We start from the raw sequence: 14,617 nt of genomic DNA, 5'->3' as shown, positions 1-14,617 counted from the left end.
CAAACTTTCTTCCTTCTACAGCTTAGTCAATCTGGCTCTTTTTGCAAATGCATCTTGATGATGGCACAGTCTTGACATGTATGTTTTATTATATATGTAGTGACATTTGATGAGGTGGATGCCATGCGGCATTGCCATCACCCCTAACCCATTTTACTCCTCCCCTCTTCCATTTTTCTCCAAGGGTTATAGTGAATAAACAGGTGATTAATAATCCTGAAGTTGCAATAAAGAAGGCACAAAGACAAATTCTTCGTCAATCTCTCTGTTTATCGATCTAATCTCGGTTACGTGCTATTTGTTCGTACAAAGTGATTTTCTTATTTAGTTTAATTCGTTATTTTTCTATTAGTGTCATTGTATGTACTTAACTGATTCTAGATAACTGAACAGGAGATTGATGATGGAATCATCACCATCGTCTTCTTCTGTCATAATGCCTGAAGATGTAATGGTGGTAGAGGGGGTGGAAATTTTAGTGGTGGAAGAGGGGAAGAGTAAAATGGGTTAGGGGTGATGAGGTGGCAATGCCATGTGGCATCCACCTCATCAAATGTCACTGCCACATAGTATAGGATGTCCAAGGTGGACAACTTTTAACGGAGGAAGGGTATATTTGAGCCAATAGTATAACGCATGGGTATATTTGGACCCAAAGTATCACAAGAGGTATATTTGGCCCTTTTCCAATAGTACAACGGTATATTTGGCCCTTTTCCAATAGTACAGAGGTATATTTTTTTTTCTTAATTGTGTGGATTACTTTAACTAACTTTACCTGTTAGTTTGAAAATGTTTCCTGCATTTCAACATTTTTCTGTATGAGAACAGTTTAATAAATTGCTGAAATTTCATATCTCTAAAGGTGAAAAGCAATTACTAGTAGTTACTAATTACTATAATCTTGGATTTGGTTGGCATACCGATTGAAAGTATCCACTTCCTGGCCTGCATATTGTTCAATAGCTGGAAGTTTGGTCATTGAAAGTGTAATCTTTGCATTCAGTTATAAAACAAGCAATTAAGATCTGGTTTCTTCTATATATGTTTGGTGCCATTCTCGAGGAGGTAAGCTTGAGCCGGAGAAGTTGACTCTAAGGCTTGTATAACTATAGTTTCAAACTTTACTAGGCATTTGAATAATATTTGGTTGAAGTTTGAAAAGAAAATATTTGAAAATGAAGAGAAAAAAAAAAGAATATTGAACATCTACAGCAACAACAACATACCCACTGAAATCCCACAAAGTGTAGCCTAGGGAGGGTAAAGTGTGCGCAGACCTTACTCCTACATTTTAAAATAAAGAAAAAAAAAATAGTGAACATCTACAACAACAACATATCAAGTGAAATCCCACAAAGTGGGGTCTGGAAAATGTAGATTGTACCCAAACCTTACCCTACCTTGGGAGATAGGGAGGATGTTTCCGGTAGACCCTCGACACAAGGACAAGCAAATCATGGCAGTATAAATAGTCATGACAAAAGACGATAAAAGCATAATAAAGCAGTTTAACAAAAAAGAAGCAGCAACTATCAAAAACTCATACGATAATCAAAGCACAAAAAAGCAACATATAATAGCCGAAATGGAAGGACAAGAAACTGTAAAGAGTAATACTATGACTACTAGTATGAACGGATCAATAGGACAAAACTCAACTACCTACTAACCTACTGCCTAATCTTTATTCTCAATATATTCTTATTCATAGTCATGTCATCGGTGAGCTGAACCTGTGTCATGTCCTGTTTAATCACTTCTCCCCAATACTTATCCGGTCTACCTCTAGCTCTTCTGAAACCGTCTATAGCTAATCTCTCATACCTTTGCACTTGACATCCGCGCATCTCCTCTGCATGTGTCCAAACTATCTCAACCTCGCTTCCCGCATCTTATTCTCCACCGAGACTACTCCCACCTTATCCCGAATATCTTTAGTTCTAATCCTATCCCTCCTAGTATTCCCACACATCCAACGCAACATCCTCATTTCCGCCACTTTCATCTTCTGAATGTGAGAGTTCTTGACTGGCCAACACTCCGCCCCATATAACATAGTTGGTCTAACCACCACTTTGTAGAACTTTCCTTTAAGTTTTGATGGCACTTTCTTGTCACACAAGACTCTGGATGCAAGCCTCTATTTCATCCATCCTGCACTAATACGATGTGTGACATCATCGTCAATCTCTCCATTTCCTTAGGTAATAGGCCTAAGATACTTGAAACTTCCTTTCTTGGAACTTTATCGTATGCCTTTTCCAAATTGATGGATACCATATGTAGATCCCTCTTCCTCTCCCTACACTGCTCCACCAATCCCCGTATAAGATGAATAGATTCTCTAATTGAGCATCCCTACATGAACCCGAATTGGTTCTAAAAAAAAGACACGCTTTTCCGCATCCTCATCTCTACTTCCCCCTCCCAAACTTTCAATTTGAACATCTAAACTTGAGATATTCATTCATTTGTATTTTACAGGTTAAACTTAAAAAACATAACTTACTCAAGAGGGAAAATGCTAAAAAGAACCAGCACTTATTATCAAAAAAATAAATCTATTACTATAAGTCTTGTGGGTGAAAAAGGAAAAATAAATGAAAGAGACGAATAGTAGTAGCAAGAGAAAAATATAGATTCCATTAGTAGTGGATGGAAACTTAACAGACAGATGGCGTTGGTCAAGTTGAAGAAATAAGGATGTTTTCAGTTAAATGAGATATTACAAGATGTATTGAAAGTTTGGATGAAAGAATAGAGATGTTTTTGGTGAAAAACTCTTCCTTTTTTCTGATGGAATTGGTCTTCCTTAGAAATTGTTAATATTTGATTGGTCGATAAGAGAATTTTTTTTTTTTTTTTTTGTAATTTCCTTCTTTATGCTACTAATGACCGCCGAATTGTTAATATTTTGTAATATAACTAATTCACAATATAATAATACATTACTAAATTAAGGTTGGGGTCTTAAAGTTGGGGGGTATAATACATGTATTTCATTCGCTAAATTGGTCAATACTTGCCGAATGACCGTTAACCTGGAAAGGTTAACTTTGTCCGTGTGAATTTCATGCATTAATCTTACTTTTATTTCCTTTGCATTTTGTCATTTATTTCAATTACAAAAATATTTTTTGTATTATTTTGATTATGAATTCCTTTATGCAACATGAATTTAAATTAGTCCAATCAATGTGATTTAAACATAAGTTGGTTATAAAATAAAGGCATTTTTCTGAAGACTGAAAAATGTAGTACAATTTGCAAGTATAGTGTACTTTTCTGGCAAGTACTGAACTTGCTAAAACGGTAATCACAACTACACATATAGTAAGCTGAGCAATATTAAAGTTAGAGTCACAGGCGCCAAAAATTTGGTCCCCCATACTGGCCCGCCAACTTTTCTCAATTAACAACGTTCAAATAATAATCGAAAATAAAAACGATCAAATAATTACATATGCTCACGCTCCTCCTCAGATTTTTATTTCATCATATCTAATAAATAAAGAAGAATTATATTGCTCTTTTGGTCGCAATTTATGTCGCACCTTTTTGCTCAGAGTTAAATTTGACTATCTTTTAAAGTTAAATTGTAGATCAACTTGATGTTTTCCAACTAAAAATTAAATATTTAAGTACTACATAAAAAATTATAAATTATGATATTTCTTAACTCAATACAAAATAAAATAAAATACATTCGTCTCAATTTATGTGATAATTTTTGAATTTAGTGATTCAAATAAAATTTTCTTTTATCATAATATTTTCATATATCTTTTAAATATTTTGAATTATCATTTTATTGTGACTTATAATAGTTGTCAAATATGTACATTTTATTTTAAAAAATCTAAAGATTTCATGCACGAATTTATGGTCAAAATTAAATTATTTGTCTCTCGAAAAATGCAAACTGTGTCGCATAAATTGAGCAAAAACAGTACACCTGTCTCAGTTTGATTAGGCAGGAGATTTAAGTAAAAAATGAAGACTTTTAAAATTTATGGTTTAAAACAAACCTTAAATATTTATATTGCTGTAAATAATCTCATAAATTAAATTATTTCTAAATATAAAAAGTGACTTATTTTTTGAGACATACTAACACGAAAATTGTGTGACATAAATTGAGACGGTATATAAATTCAGACAGAAGAATTAGGGAGTAGAATTTTTTTTTTTTTTTGCACTATTCGATGAAAACAAAATAATAATGAGCATCGCTTTCCGTGTCTTTCCAACGAAATAAAACCCTAATTTCCCTCTCTTCTTCAATTTCATTACCCGTTGCATTATTCTCTCTCTCTCTCTCTCACTAAAATGTCGACGGCGCGTGATGGCACGGCGGCGGCGGGCGCGTACGAAGGAGCCGGAACCGGAGCGGGAGGTAAATTTAGGAAAAAACCTTTCCGACGGAACCAAACAACACCTTACGATCGTCCACCACCACCAGCACAAAGAAACCCTAGTTGGCTTACAAAGGCTGTTGTTGATCCAGCTTCAAAGCTCATAACTAACGGTGCTCAACGGTTATTTAACTCCGTATTCCGTAAACATCTAGAACCTTCTACTTCAATGCCGTTATCTCTACCTCCAGGTAAGTGTAATTTTTTTTTTTTCGAGTTATCTAATGTGTGTTTATTGCTTGCGTTGTTAGATTTATCAATTTTTGCAAGGAAATGATGTAATTTTGGTTGGTTAATGAGACTGTTTAGATTGAAAAGAAAAACGATTTCTATATTTTAGTTATAATAGTAATAGTAATGGATGTGTTTCCTGAGGGATTTAGTTATGTGATTTTTGGACTCGTATAGTGTGAAAAGTCGATATATTTTAGAGGAAATTTGATTATTGGATTCCAAAAGATGTATTTCCAGTTATGTAGCATCTATTTAATGCTGTAGTTCTGAGAGTTATCAATTTTCTCAAGGAAATGATGTAACTTTGGTTGATTAATGTGACTCCTAGCTTATTTAGATTGAAAACAGAACCGATTTGTATAATGATTTCTATATTACAGTTATAATAATAGTAATGGATGTGTTTCCTGAGGAACGTAGTTATGTAGCATCTATTCATTGCTGGAGGTGCTAGATTAATCAATTTTCTCAAGGAAATGATGTAACTTTGGTCTTGTTTTTGGTTAATTCAAAATTAGTGGTTGGTTAATGAGACTCCTAGCTTAATTTAGGTTGGAAACAAAATTTATTTCTATAGCGATTTCTGTATTAGAGTTATGTAGCATCTATTTATTGCTGGAGTTGCGAGATTTATCAATTTCGCGAGGAAATGATTGCAACTTTGGTCTTGTTTTTGGTCAATTTGAACTATTGGTTGGTTAATGAGACTCCTAGCTTCATTTAGATTGAAAACAAAACCAATTTCTATATTACAGTTATAATAACAGTAATGGATGTGTTTCCTGAGGGACGTAGTTATGTGATTTTTGGACTCATAAAGTGTGGAAATTGGATATCCTTTGGAGGAAAGAGTTCCTTTGTTTTTCATTGGAGGCAGAACCGATGAGCTTTAGCTTGATGATTGTATCTGAGTGTATGTTGGTTGTTCAATGAATAATGTATTTATGTAGGCGAGCACAGAAGTTTTGTTCTTTCATTGTTGAGGTTTTGTTGCTGTAAATTTGGGTGTTTTGGGTATATAGTTGGAGCTGTGAGTTGGTCGGTTTGCTTTGTCTGACCCTTTGAGAAACCAGTAGTTGTTTCGATTTGGATATAGCAGAACATTTGCTTACTGATTTGTGCCCCTGGTTGAGCTTGTATAGTTAAGAGGATGGAGTTTTACCATGTGTGATATTGTTATGATGTTTGGCTTTAATGTATAATATTTTTTTACTTGCTACTCGAGGCCGGGGAAGGAGTTTTTCTTTTTCCTTTTTGGAATATCATGAAGTTTAAAATTTAATAGACAATATTTGCATGTTTTTTCACCTGAGCTTATATAGTCACTGAGGATGAATTAAACTATTTTCATAAATTAGCTGTTTTGTGACCTTGTTGATTCGATTTAGACATTCCTTCTTGGTTTAGTTTCCATTTCCTTCTGATCATTGTTTTGTCAGCTGAGAAACACACTGGCTATTCAATTTGGTTGTAAGTGGCAATAATTTCTGTTGGGATGCTACCTTTGTTTGACACCAACTAGATTGGGAATAAGACACAGTTGATTGATTGGTATAAATTAAAAATAAATAATCTTCCAGTGGTGTACTAGTAGCATTCTCTTTCTATTCTGCTTTCAGCAATGACTTCAGTTGAGACATGATTCCGTTTTGATTTAAACAGGACCAAGACAAGAACCACAGAATCTGCCTCAGGAGTCACGTCCCAATGTAAGTTTATTATTCTTGAACTTTGTTCACAAAGCTATGGTGCCTTTATAATCAGATTTGAGTTGATTATGTGATCATATGTCTTCCAAGTCGTTTACTTATCAAAAAAAAAAAAAAAATTATATCTTCCAAGAAATTGCAGCTTGTGTTTTTTTTTTGGCTGCTATAGTCATAATCTATTAAGAAATGCATGTTTCACTTCAAGTTCATGATGAAAGCTGATAAAACACCATGCAATTCTTGTAGGAGGAATGTGCTGATGTACTAATTTTTTATTATGTGGATAATCTGTCTTCCTATACATAGCAACTTTTGTATTCCTTCTATGCTGACTGTCATCCTTTCTTTTGGTGTCCTTGTATCCAAAAGAGTTCAATAATTTATATATTAAGTAATGTTATTAAAAATCGCCGCTTTGTCTCTTTAAGCGATGCAAAGCGAGGTGTATTGCTTCAAGGGTGAAACCATGCCCCTCGGAGAAATCTGAACTTCAAACAATGACGTGCAAAGTGACTATACCAAAAATGCGGATGGTTCTTTGGATCTCAATCTTGATGAGTTGGATTAATATCCATATTACTGTATATTGGATGCTGAAACTAGTTATTTTAGTTACAACTTGATTATTATAGTACTCAATTCATATATGTTGGGTAGTAGTAAATTCTTGTAATTCTTCATCAAAAGTAAATTCTTGTAATTTATGCGCTTCACTTCTCACTTTTCACCTCAAGCCCCATGAACCTTGTCACAGCTTGCGTTTTTACTTTTAAGAGCACGGCTTTTAAGAAATATATGCTCTACCTGAAATTTATATATGGTTAATGCTGATAAAAGTGCCCCCTATGCGGAACAATTCTTCCTCTCTGTGAAGGAGTATGCTGGAGCACTGGTGGAGGCAGGACAAGGAGGTGACAACGATGCATGCAGCTCCGGGGACGGCGCATTCTCAGAGCTTGAGCAGCTCTTGAAGCAGAAGACATTTACAAGGTAAGATTTGTGGTAATTGACTGGGCCTAAAAATGTACTTTATGATAACTCATTACTGGAAAAAATTGTTATAATTGTAGAATCATCTGTTTTTTCTTTTGTTGAAGTGATGTAATATCTTATTCTTCTAGCATCAAGTGATGCTGGGCCTTACAAAATAACAGAAAACCAGTTTGCTTACTGCACATTTATTGAATTGAGAAATTCTATCGTTCCATCTGTATCGTGTACATCTGCCTCCCAATTCCAAAAAGCTAAAAAACAATATACATCTGAACTGAGAAAACATTCCTTCTCATGGATTCTCTGGTTCCTCTTCCCACGTCATCCCAAAGCCCCTCCACCCTCCCCGCCGAAAAAATTGTTACAAGGATGATGTTCCTATTTTTCTTCTGTACCTTCTAGTACCAGCATTGTAGCAAATCTTTGGTAGTTCTTTGCATGCACCCCTGAAGTTCTAACAAGTTCAGCATCGTGTCCCATAATTGATGAATGACATGTATCCTTATAACCTTCTTCGTAAAGCCCATAGTTGTTACATGTAATCGTTCCTCTCCTTGGTAATATGCTGTGTAAACATGCTTCATGTGTTTCCAGCCATGTGAAACATCTCACCTTGTGCGGTGCATTTGTTTTCCAAATACTTTTCCATGGCCAGCCCGCATCAGAGCTACTGGACAGAACCTGTATGCTGAAAACAACAACAATAACATGCTGACTGAACCTGTATGCTGACATGACTGTGAATTGGCCTTTGCCTTCTTTGCTTCCTTACCAAAATAAAAGAATCTGCGTCTGCTCTCTAGTTCCAGTCCTTGCAATGCATCCAGAGTTGAATTCCCACCTTTCGGTTGACCAATATTCTGCAATTACTGCGATGGATGTACTGCCAGCTTGAAGATTTCGGGGAATTGTTCCTTTAAGGGGATTGGTCTTTCTATGCATCAAGCCATAGAAATGTAGCCTCTGGATTCTATTAGATTTATGAGTTCGTTTAAAAGATTTAGAAATATTCTTTAGTGGAATTTTCTGTTACTCGATTTCAAGGTGGGTATGATTTACAGACATGAAATGTCTTTGCGCAGAACTGAGATTGATTGCTTGACAGAACTTTTGCGCTCAAAAGCTGTAGACATGCCTATGGGAGATGAGGAGAAAAGAGCCGAGGCCATTCAATCTAGATGTGCATTGGATTCTTCAAGCAGCTTGCTGGAAGAAAATAACTCTGTTAAGGTTACATCCGGCGGAGTTGTTGCAACTCCTGTCATGAATTCCAGGGTTAGATCCTATTCTCTAGTGTTCCTTCTGACTATTTTCTATGGATACTCAAATTTTGACCTCGCAAGAACCGATAGATTCTTGGTAGTCTGACACATTTGTGGTTCATGTTTACAGATTCTTGAAGATGATATTGCCTCTCCTGCTGAGCTTGCAAAAGCTTACATGGGGAGTAGGCCATCAAAGGTGTCACCATCAATGCTGAGCACGCGTAGTCAAGTTGTGAGAGGGTACACCACTGCTAACAAATGCACAATATGTCCAAAGATCACCCGTTCCATCAGTGACAACTAGGACTCCTGGTTTTCTCGGGGTTCGAGAAAATGGGTTTACCACTCCGAGATCTCGTGGCAGATCTGCTATATACAGCATGGCTCGTACGCCATACTCTAGAGTTCGTCAAACTGATGTTCAGAAGGTTTATTTGCTCTCTGTTTACTTCGATGTTGGAAATCCTTCTGCATGTGATTCAACCTTTTTGTTCTAAAATTTGATCTACTACCAGGCTACCAGCTCGGCAAATTATGACTATGGTGGGTCTTCATCATCTAAGCCAGTGTCGGAGCACGATATACTTTTTGGTTCTAAGCAGGTGTTTATTCCAAATTCCTATGTTATCTTTTTGAACTCATTTGTGTACTTGTGTTATTATTCTTTTCACTTCTTTCTTTTCCTTATTTGCTTATTTTATTTTTAATTTCTAACTCTTTCAGGCCCTCAAGCGAAGAAGTTATGTTCTGGATGATGATCTTGGATCTGTTGGTCCCATGCGTAGGATTAGGCAGAAACCTAATCTATCTTTTGGAGCTTCACGTCTCAGCACGAGAGTTGCTTCTGCAGCTAACCTGCATCCGGAGGTATCAAAAGTTGTCGGAGATGTCGAAGATAACAAAACCACGCCTGCAAGACATGTAGCCATCCCTCCAAAGTCCAGTGAGACTGCTGCAAAGATATTGGAGCAACTTGAAAAGATAACCCCAAAGGGAAAATCATCAGAATCCAAACTAGCTGCAGGGAAAGAGAATAAATTGACACCAAACATGCTTCACGGACGAGCTCTCAGAAGCTTGGAGGATTTGGATTCACCCAAGCTGCTGCAGAGCGCACAAGATAGCTATAAGTTGGAGAACTGGTCTAAAATTCTTTCTCCTAATCCCAGTGAATCGAGGCAAAGTGAATTTAAACAATATGGGCATAAGAGTTCTGTTAGCGAGTCAACTGTTATAGCAAAAAAAGATACAATCTTTTCATTCAAAGATACTCAACCTAATGTTGAAACCAATTCCCTAGAAAAAAATAAGTCTGCAGCTCAACCTCCTCTCAAGAAACGAGCTTTTAAGATGAGTGCATATGAGGTGCGCACCTTTTGTCTCAGTGCATTAGATTCTTTGACTTGCTTTAACAGGTTTTGAATTGACATGGGATATCGCCTTTTTTGTGGATACTGTTAAACAACTTGTTTTCTATATTGTACTTATTTCGGAAAAATGGTCTTTTGTGTATGAATGGTTATTTTTCTGTTGATAAAGTTTCCTCCCGTTGAAGAGATTCATGTGACCATTTAGTTAGTTACTTGATTCTGCTCTATAATTGTTACCAACTACTATTCTGGTTTTAGCATTTATGCAAGTGGGATATATCCTGTGTTCCGTATTTGCTTGTTCCGTTTGTCTGACTTTTAGCTGCTTCACTGGTTATTATGAATTCAATTTGCAGACTACTTTGCTATTTTGTTCCTAGTTGTCTTCTTTACGATTCTTTTGAGGTTGATTTCATCTCTTGTCATTACCAATTTATATGATAAGACATTTCTTTTTTAACGTGTTTCTGCTGGTGGTGTGTTCTATAGGATTCTTTTGAGCTAGAAGAGGACATAAACTCTAATGGGCCTTCATCTCAATTAGCTGAAGGGAGAGGGAAGCTAGAAATATCTGCTGCTGACCAGAAGCCCCTATGTGCTGCTGAACCCACAAGCAAACCTGCTGCTTTGCTGGATGTAAAGACACCTCCTGGGGTTTTAGACAAGAGATCTGATATGGAAACTCCAGATACTGGTGCGGTCGCTGTCACTGTGTCTAACAAAACAAAGGAGACAAATGTTGACATGGTTCCACCATTTCTGTTTTCATCGTCAACCCCAGTGACGGGGTCAAAGCCAGGAAGCTCGAGCAGGTTAGTTCCTACTACAGTATACTCCTAGAGTATGATCAGTTGATTCTAATGATTTTGCAATTATCTTGCTTCGGCACCCTTACTTTTAGTGATATGCTAGTTGTGTACTTCTCAATATGTATGGGTTTTGGGGCACTTGTTTCTTCTGATGCATTTCCTAGCTGATGTTTGCATTTTGATTTAGGGTAACTAGTGGGGGTTCTTTTCCCTTTTTTTGTTTCATAAAATAAATAAATTATCTGAAATAAATGGTATATAAATTAATTTCTCAATAGAACTGTGGAAATGCTATGGTTGACAAAGGTCGTAGTCAACCAAAACAATGAGCAATTTAATGTTCTACAGAATTGTAAGCTTTTGAAGAATTCTAAGGTAGATTTGAGCTTGTATATTTTCAAATTTACTATAATTGATGAAGGATGCTCAGTTTTTTGAGTTTGTGTTCTGATTTTGGGGATCATTTCCAGTTTCTTGAACCCTGACCTTGCAGTGCACAAAGATGAAGAAAAACTATTACTGAGTACCATGCTGACATTTACAATTTGTTTACTGCCACCACTACTTGGTATCTTATGCGTAATTGAAAAATAATATCCCAGGTCTCTTGCACAATCTACATATCTGATATTTTTTCTTATTATCACTCGTCCACTCTCAATCCATGTCAGAGTCGCAGTTTTGTTTTTCAATGGAGTTGTTAGTAAAGGAAACTTAAGAGGAAATTGTTTCTTGTGATCAGCAAAAAATTAATAACTTGTGCACCCGAGTGTAGTCTAGCAGTCGCTGAAGTTTATATGGGAAGGGAAGATGATGAAAGATTTCAGGATGTTTACTAGCTAGCTGTTAGGCAGTAATTGGAAAATATGATGAATAAGGAAATGAGTAAGGTTCTTGTGTGTTTTTGTGCATCCTTTTTAAGTCTACCTGAAAGTGCATCTGATATTTGTTCAAATGTCTGCAGCCTCTCCAATCTAGCGTTCGGCCGAGCTGATGGTCGGCCTAATCCTTTTCAGTTGGATAACTCACAGAAGGCTGTGGACAGCAATGGCAAATTAGAAGCATCATCATCTGGTCCATCAAGTTCAATATCAACTAGTGGTATTTTCTCATTTGGTGCTCCATCCAGCCCTTCAAGTAATGGACTGTTTGCTCCCAGTCCTGCTATCTCAGCCACCTCTGCCTTGGCATCGGGTAGTTTTACAAATGAAGTTTCGACTAGCAGCTCGAATGTTGGTGCCCCGTTGACAAGCATTACGAGTACGATTGGTGGCACAACAGGAAGCTCTACCGCATCTGCTAGCAGTCTCTTTGGTTCCAGTGCAGCATCCTCGTTTTCCAAGGAACCTCTTATCAAATTTGGTTTCTCTGGGGTTCCGCCAAAAACAGTTTCAGCACCAGCAACAACTTCCACCGCAGAAACTACAGACGTGAATGCCAAATCTGAGAGTGGAACTGCTTTTGGCAACTTGAAGAGTTCACCTTTCGGGGGTGCATCTTTTGCAGCTACAGGCTCTGGATCAGTAATGTCCACGGGTACTGCAGGTAGTACAGAGTCTCAGGGTTCTGTTTTTAGTACAGGAGGTGCATCACTTGTTAGAGCAGAGACTTCTGTTGGTGGATCTGGCATTTCTGCTGTCTCAGGGAGCATGCCCGCTCCTTTCAGTTCATCTGCTTCATTGCCATCCACAGCAAACTTTCCTGTGTTTGGTTCTGCGCCTGGTACTACTGGTCAAGTTTCTGCTTCTCCTTCACATAATGCCCTAGTTGGCTCCAGCAATGCTGCTTCTGGAATATTTAGTTTTGGTGCAAGTTCATCATCTTCCAGTGCAGCAGGCAGTTCAAGTGGGCCCACAAATGGTACGGTCCCGTTGGCATTTACTTTTGGTGCCAGTTCTGCAGCTCCTTCAAAAACCAGTGTACCTGCCACGTCCAGCAGCGCTACTCCTGGAATATTCAGCTTTAGTGGTAGTTCTTCAGCTTCCTCAACAAATGCTGTCAACAGCTCCAGCAGTACTACCCCCAGTGTATTTAATTTTGGTGGTAATACTTCATCCTCCTCAGCAAACACCATCAATACTTCAGCTGCTCCTGGTATATTTAATATTGGTGGGAGTTCTTCAACTTCTCCTGCAAATGCTGGCAACACCTCCACTAGTGCTTCGCCTGGCATCTTCAGTTTTGGTGCTAGTTCTTCAGCTTCCTTGACAAATGCGGCTAGCACAGTTAATCCTAGTCCATTCCACTTTGGTGCTACTTCAGCCTCTTCACAAGCCTCTAGCACTGCTGGAACTTTTGGATCTAGTTGGCAGCCCCAAAAGTCTCCTGGCTTTACTTCCTCATTTAGTTCTTCTACCCCCTCTGTGTTTACATTTGGAGCATCTTCATCTTCTTTTACTACTCCAAGCACTTCACCAGTGGTCTTTGGATCAACACCCAGTGCCGCAAGTGGTTCTGCTTTTTTATTTGGTTCAACTTCTTCCACAAATTCACTTTCACAGCCCATGTTTGGTAATTCAGCGTTTGCTGCATCCCCTGGAAACAATGTTAACATGGAAGACAGCATGGCTGAGGATGTTGTGCAGGCTCCTGCACCTGCAGTTTCTTTTGGGCAACCTTCTGTTTCGCCCTCTCCAGGTGGCTCTGCATTTGGTTCAGCACCGAGTCCATTCCAGTTTGTCGGCGGTCAGCAGAGTCAGGCTGGTCCCCAAAATCCTAATCCATTTGCAGCAAGCAGTCTAGTTCAGCCTGCTCCTCAGAATTCTTCTCCATTTGCAGCATCAAACAATCTAGAATTTGGTGGTGGAGGGAGCTTTTCGTTGGGTAGCAGTGGCCCTGACAAATCAGGTCGGAAGATTGTGAAAATTAATAGAAACAAACACAAAAGGAAATGAGGACATTAAGCAAAGATCTTCGATTTGTTGGTTAGAATATCGAGTGGCAGGAGACGACTAAATCATTTGATTATAGCACAGCAATCAAAGGTCACAATTTTGTTTACAGTTTTTACACAAAGACATGAATGATTGTATTGTACGGGTAGGGCCATGAAGGTTTGTCTTAGTTCACCAAATTGTTTAGTCAACTTTGCTTTTTGTACTTCTACATGTATAATAGGAGGGAAATGGTTGTGCCTCTAAACATCTCTTTCGATGAATCCACTGGTAAATTGATCAAGAGAAACATCCATCCCAATTGTCTTAAGATTAATAAAACAAAAAATCGAAAGGTTGATACGTCGGAAAATGTTCTCTTATTGGAAGTATTTCTAGTGTTTGCTTACATTAAATTTTGGACATCTTTTTCACTTATGATATATTTTCCACCAACTGGATAAAAATGATTTCGTTTGTGTAGGAGTCGTACTCAATTCTCACTACAGATAGTCCTTATCTTCTCTGTATCAATTGCATCAATTAACATTTATTATTAACCTAAATGCCGAATTATTACCGAAAGACATCTTCATATCCTTACACTTTGTATGGTCATAGTGATATTTTATCACGCAGCTAAACACTAAGAGATAATAACGAATTTGCAAAAACAAACTATTCACAGTTCGAAGCCAAAAACTGAGGTAATAAGGTGGGAATTTTGGCTGCTATCCACCCAATGAAGCAAAGGAGCACAAGTGACAAATTAAGAAATTAAGAAATTATCATTAAGTGATAAAATTTAGTGTAAGAGATCTACTATTTTCATGCTAACATCATGTACGGGAGAGTTTTTTTTTTTTTTTTTTCCGTGAAAACCATCCTAAAAATCACCATCTGCTTTGGAGATGAGTTATGTAGGTACTAAATCATGCATAAGTGA

At 37.4% G+C, this 14,617-nt stretch overlaps 1 protein-coding gene across 1 annotated transcript; it reads left to right on the top strand.

Moving 5' to 3' along the window:
- The first annotated feature begins 4,282 nt into the window (after nucleotides 1-4,282).
- On the top strand, nucleotides 4,283-14,044 carry LOC132059260 (nuclear pore complex protein NUP1-like). The gene is given in 10 exon segments (XM_059451819.1): nucleotides 4,283-4,609; nucleotides 6,315-6,361; nucleotides 7,236-7,351; nucleotides 8,437-8,629; nucleotides 8,747-8,853; nucleotides 8,855-9,047; nucleotides 9,135-9,221; nucleotides 9,343-9,984; nucleotides 10,479-10,801; nucleotides 11,763-14,044. Coding segments are annotated over 10 exon segments (3,915 nt in total). The 5' UTR covers nucleotides 4,283-4,332; the 3' UTR covers nucleotides 13,693-14,044.
- The last annotated feature ends 573 nt before the right edge of the window (nucleotides 14,045-14,617 follow it).

This window comes from Lycium ferocissimum, chromosome 6 (assembly GCF_029784015.1).
Source record: "Lycium ferocissimum isolate CSIRO_LF1 chromosome 6, AGI_CSIRO_Lferr_CH_V1, whole genome shotgun sequence".
Lineage (NCBI taxonomy): Eukaryota > Viridiplantae > Streptophyta > Magnoliopsida > Solanales > Solanaceae > Lycium > Lycium ferocissimum.
Note: the sequence above shows the minus strand (reverse complement) of the source record. Positions and strands in the feature narration are given on the sequence as shown.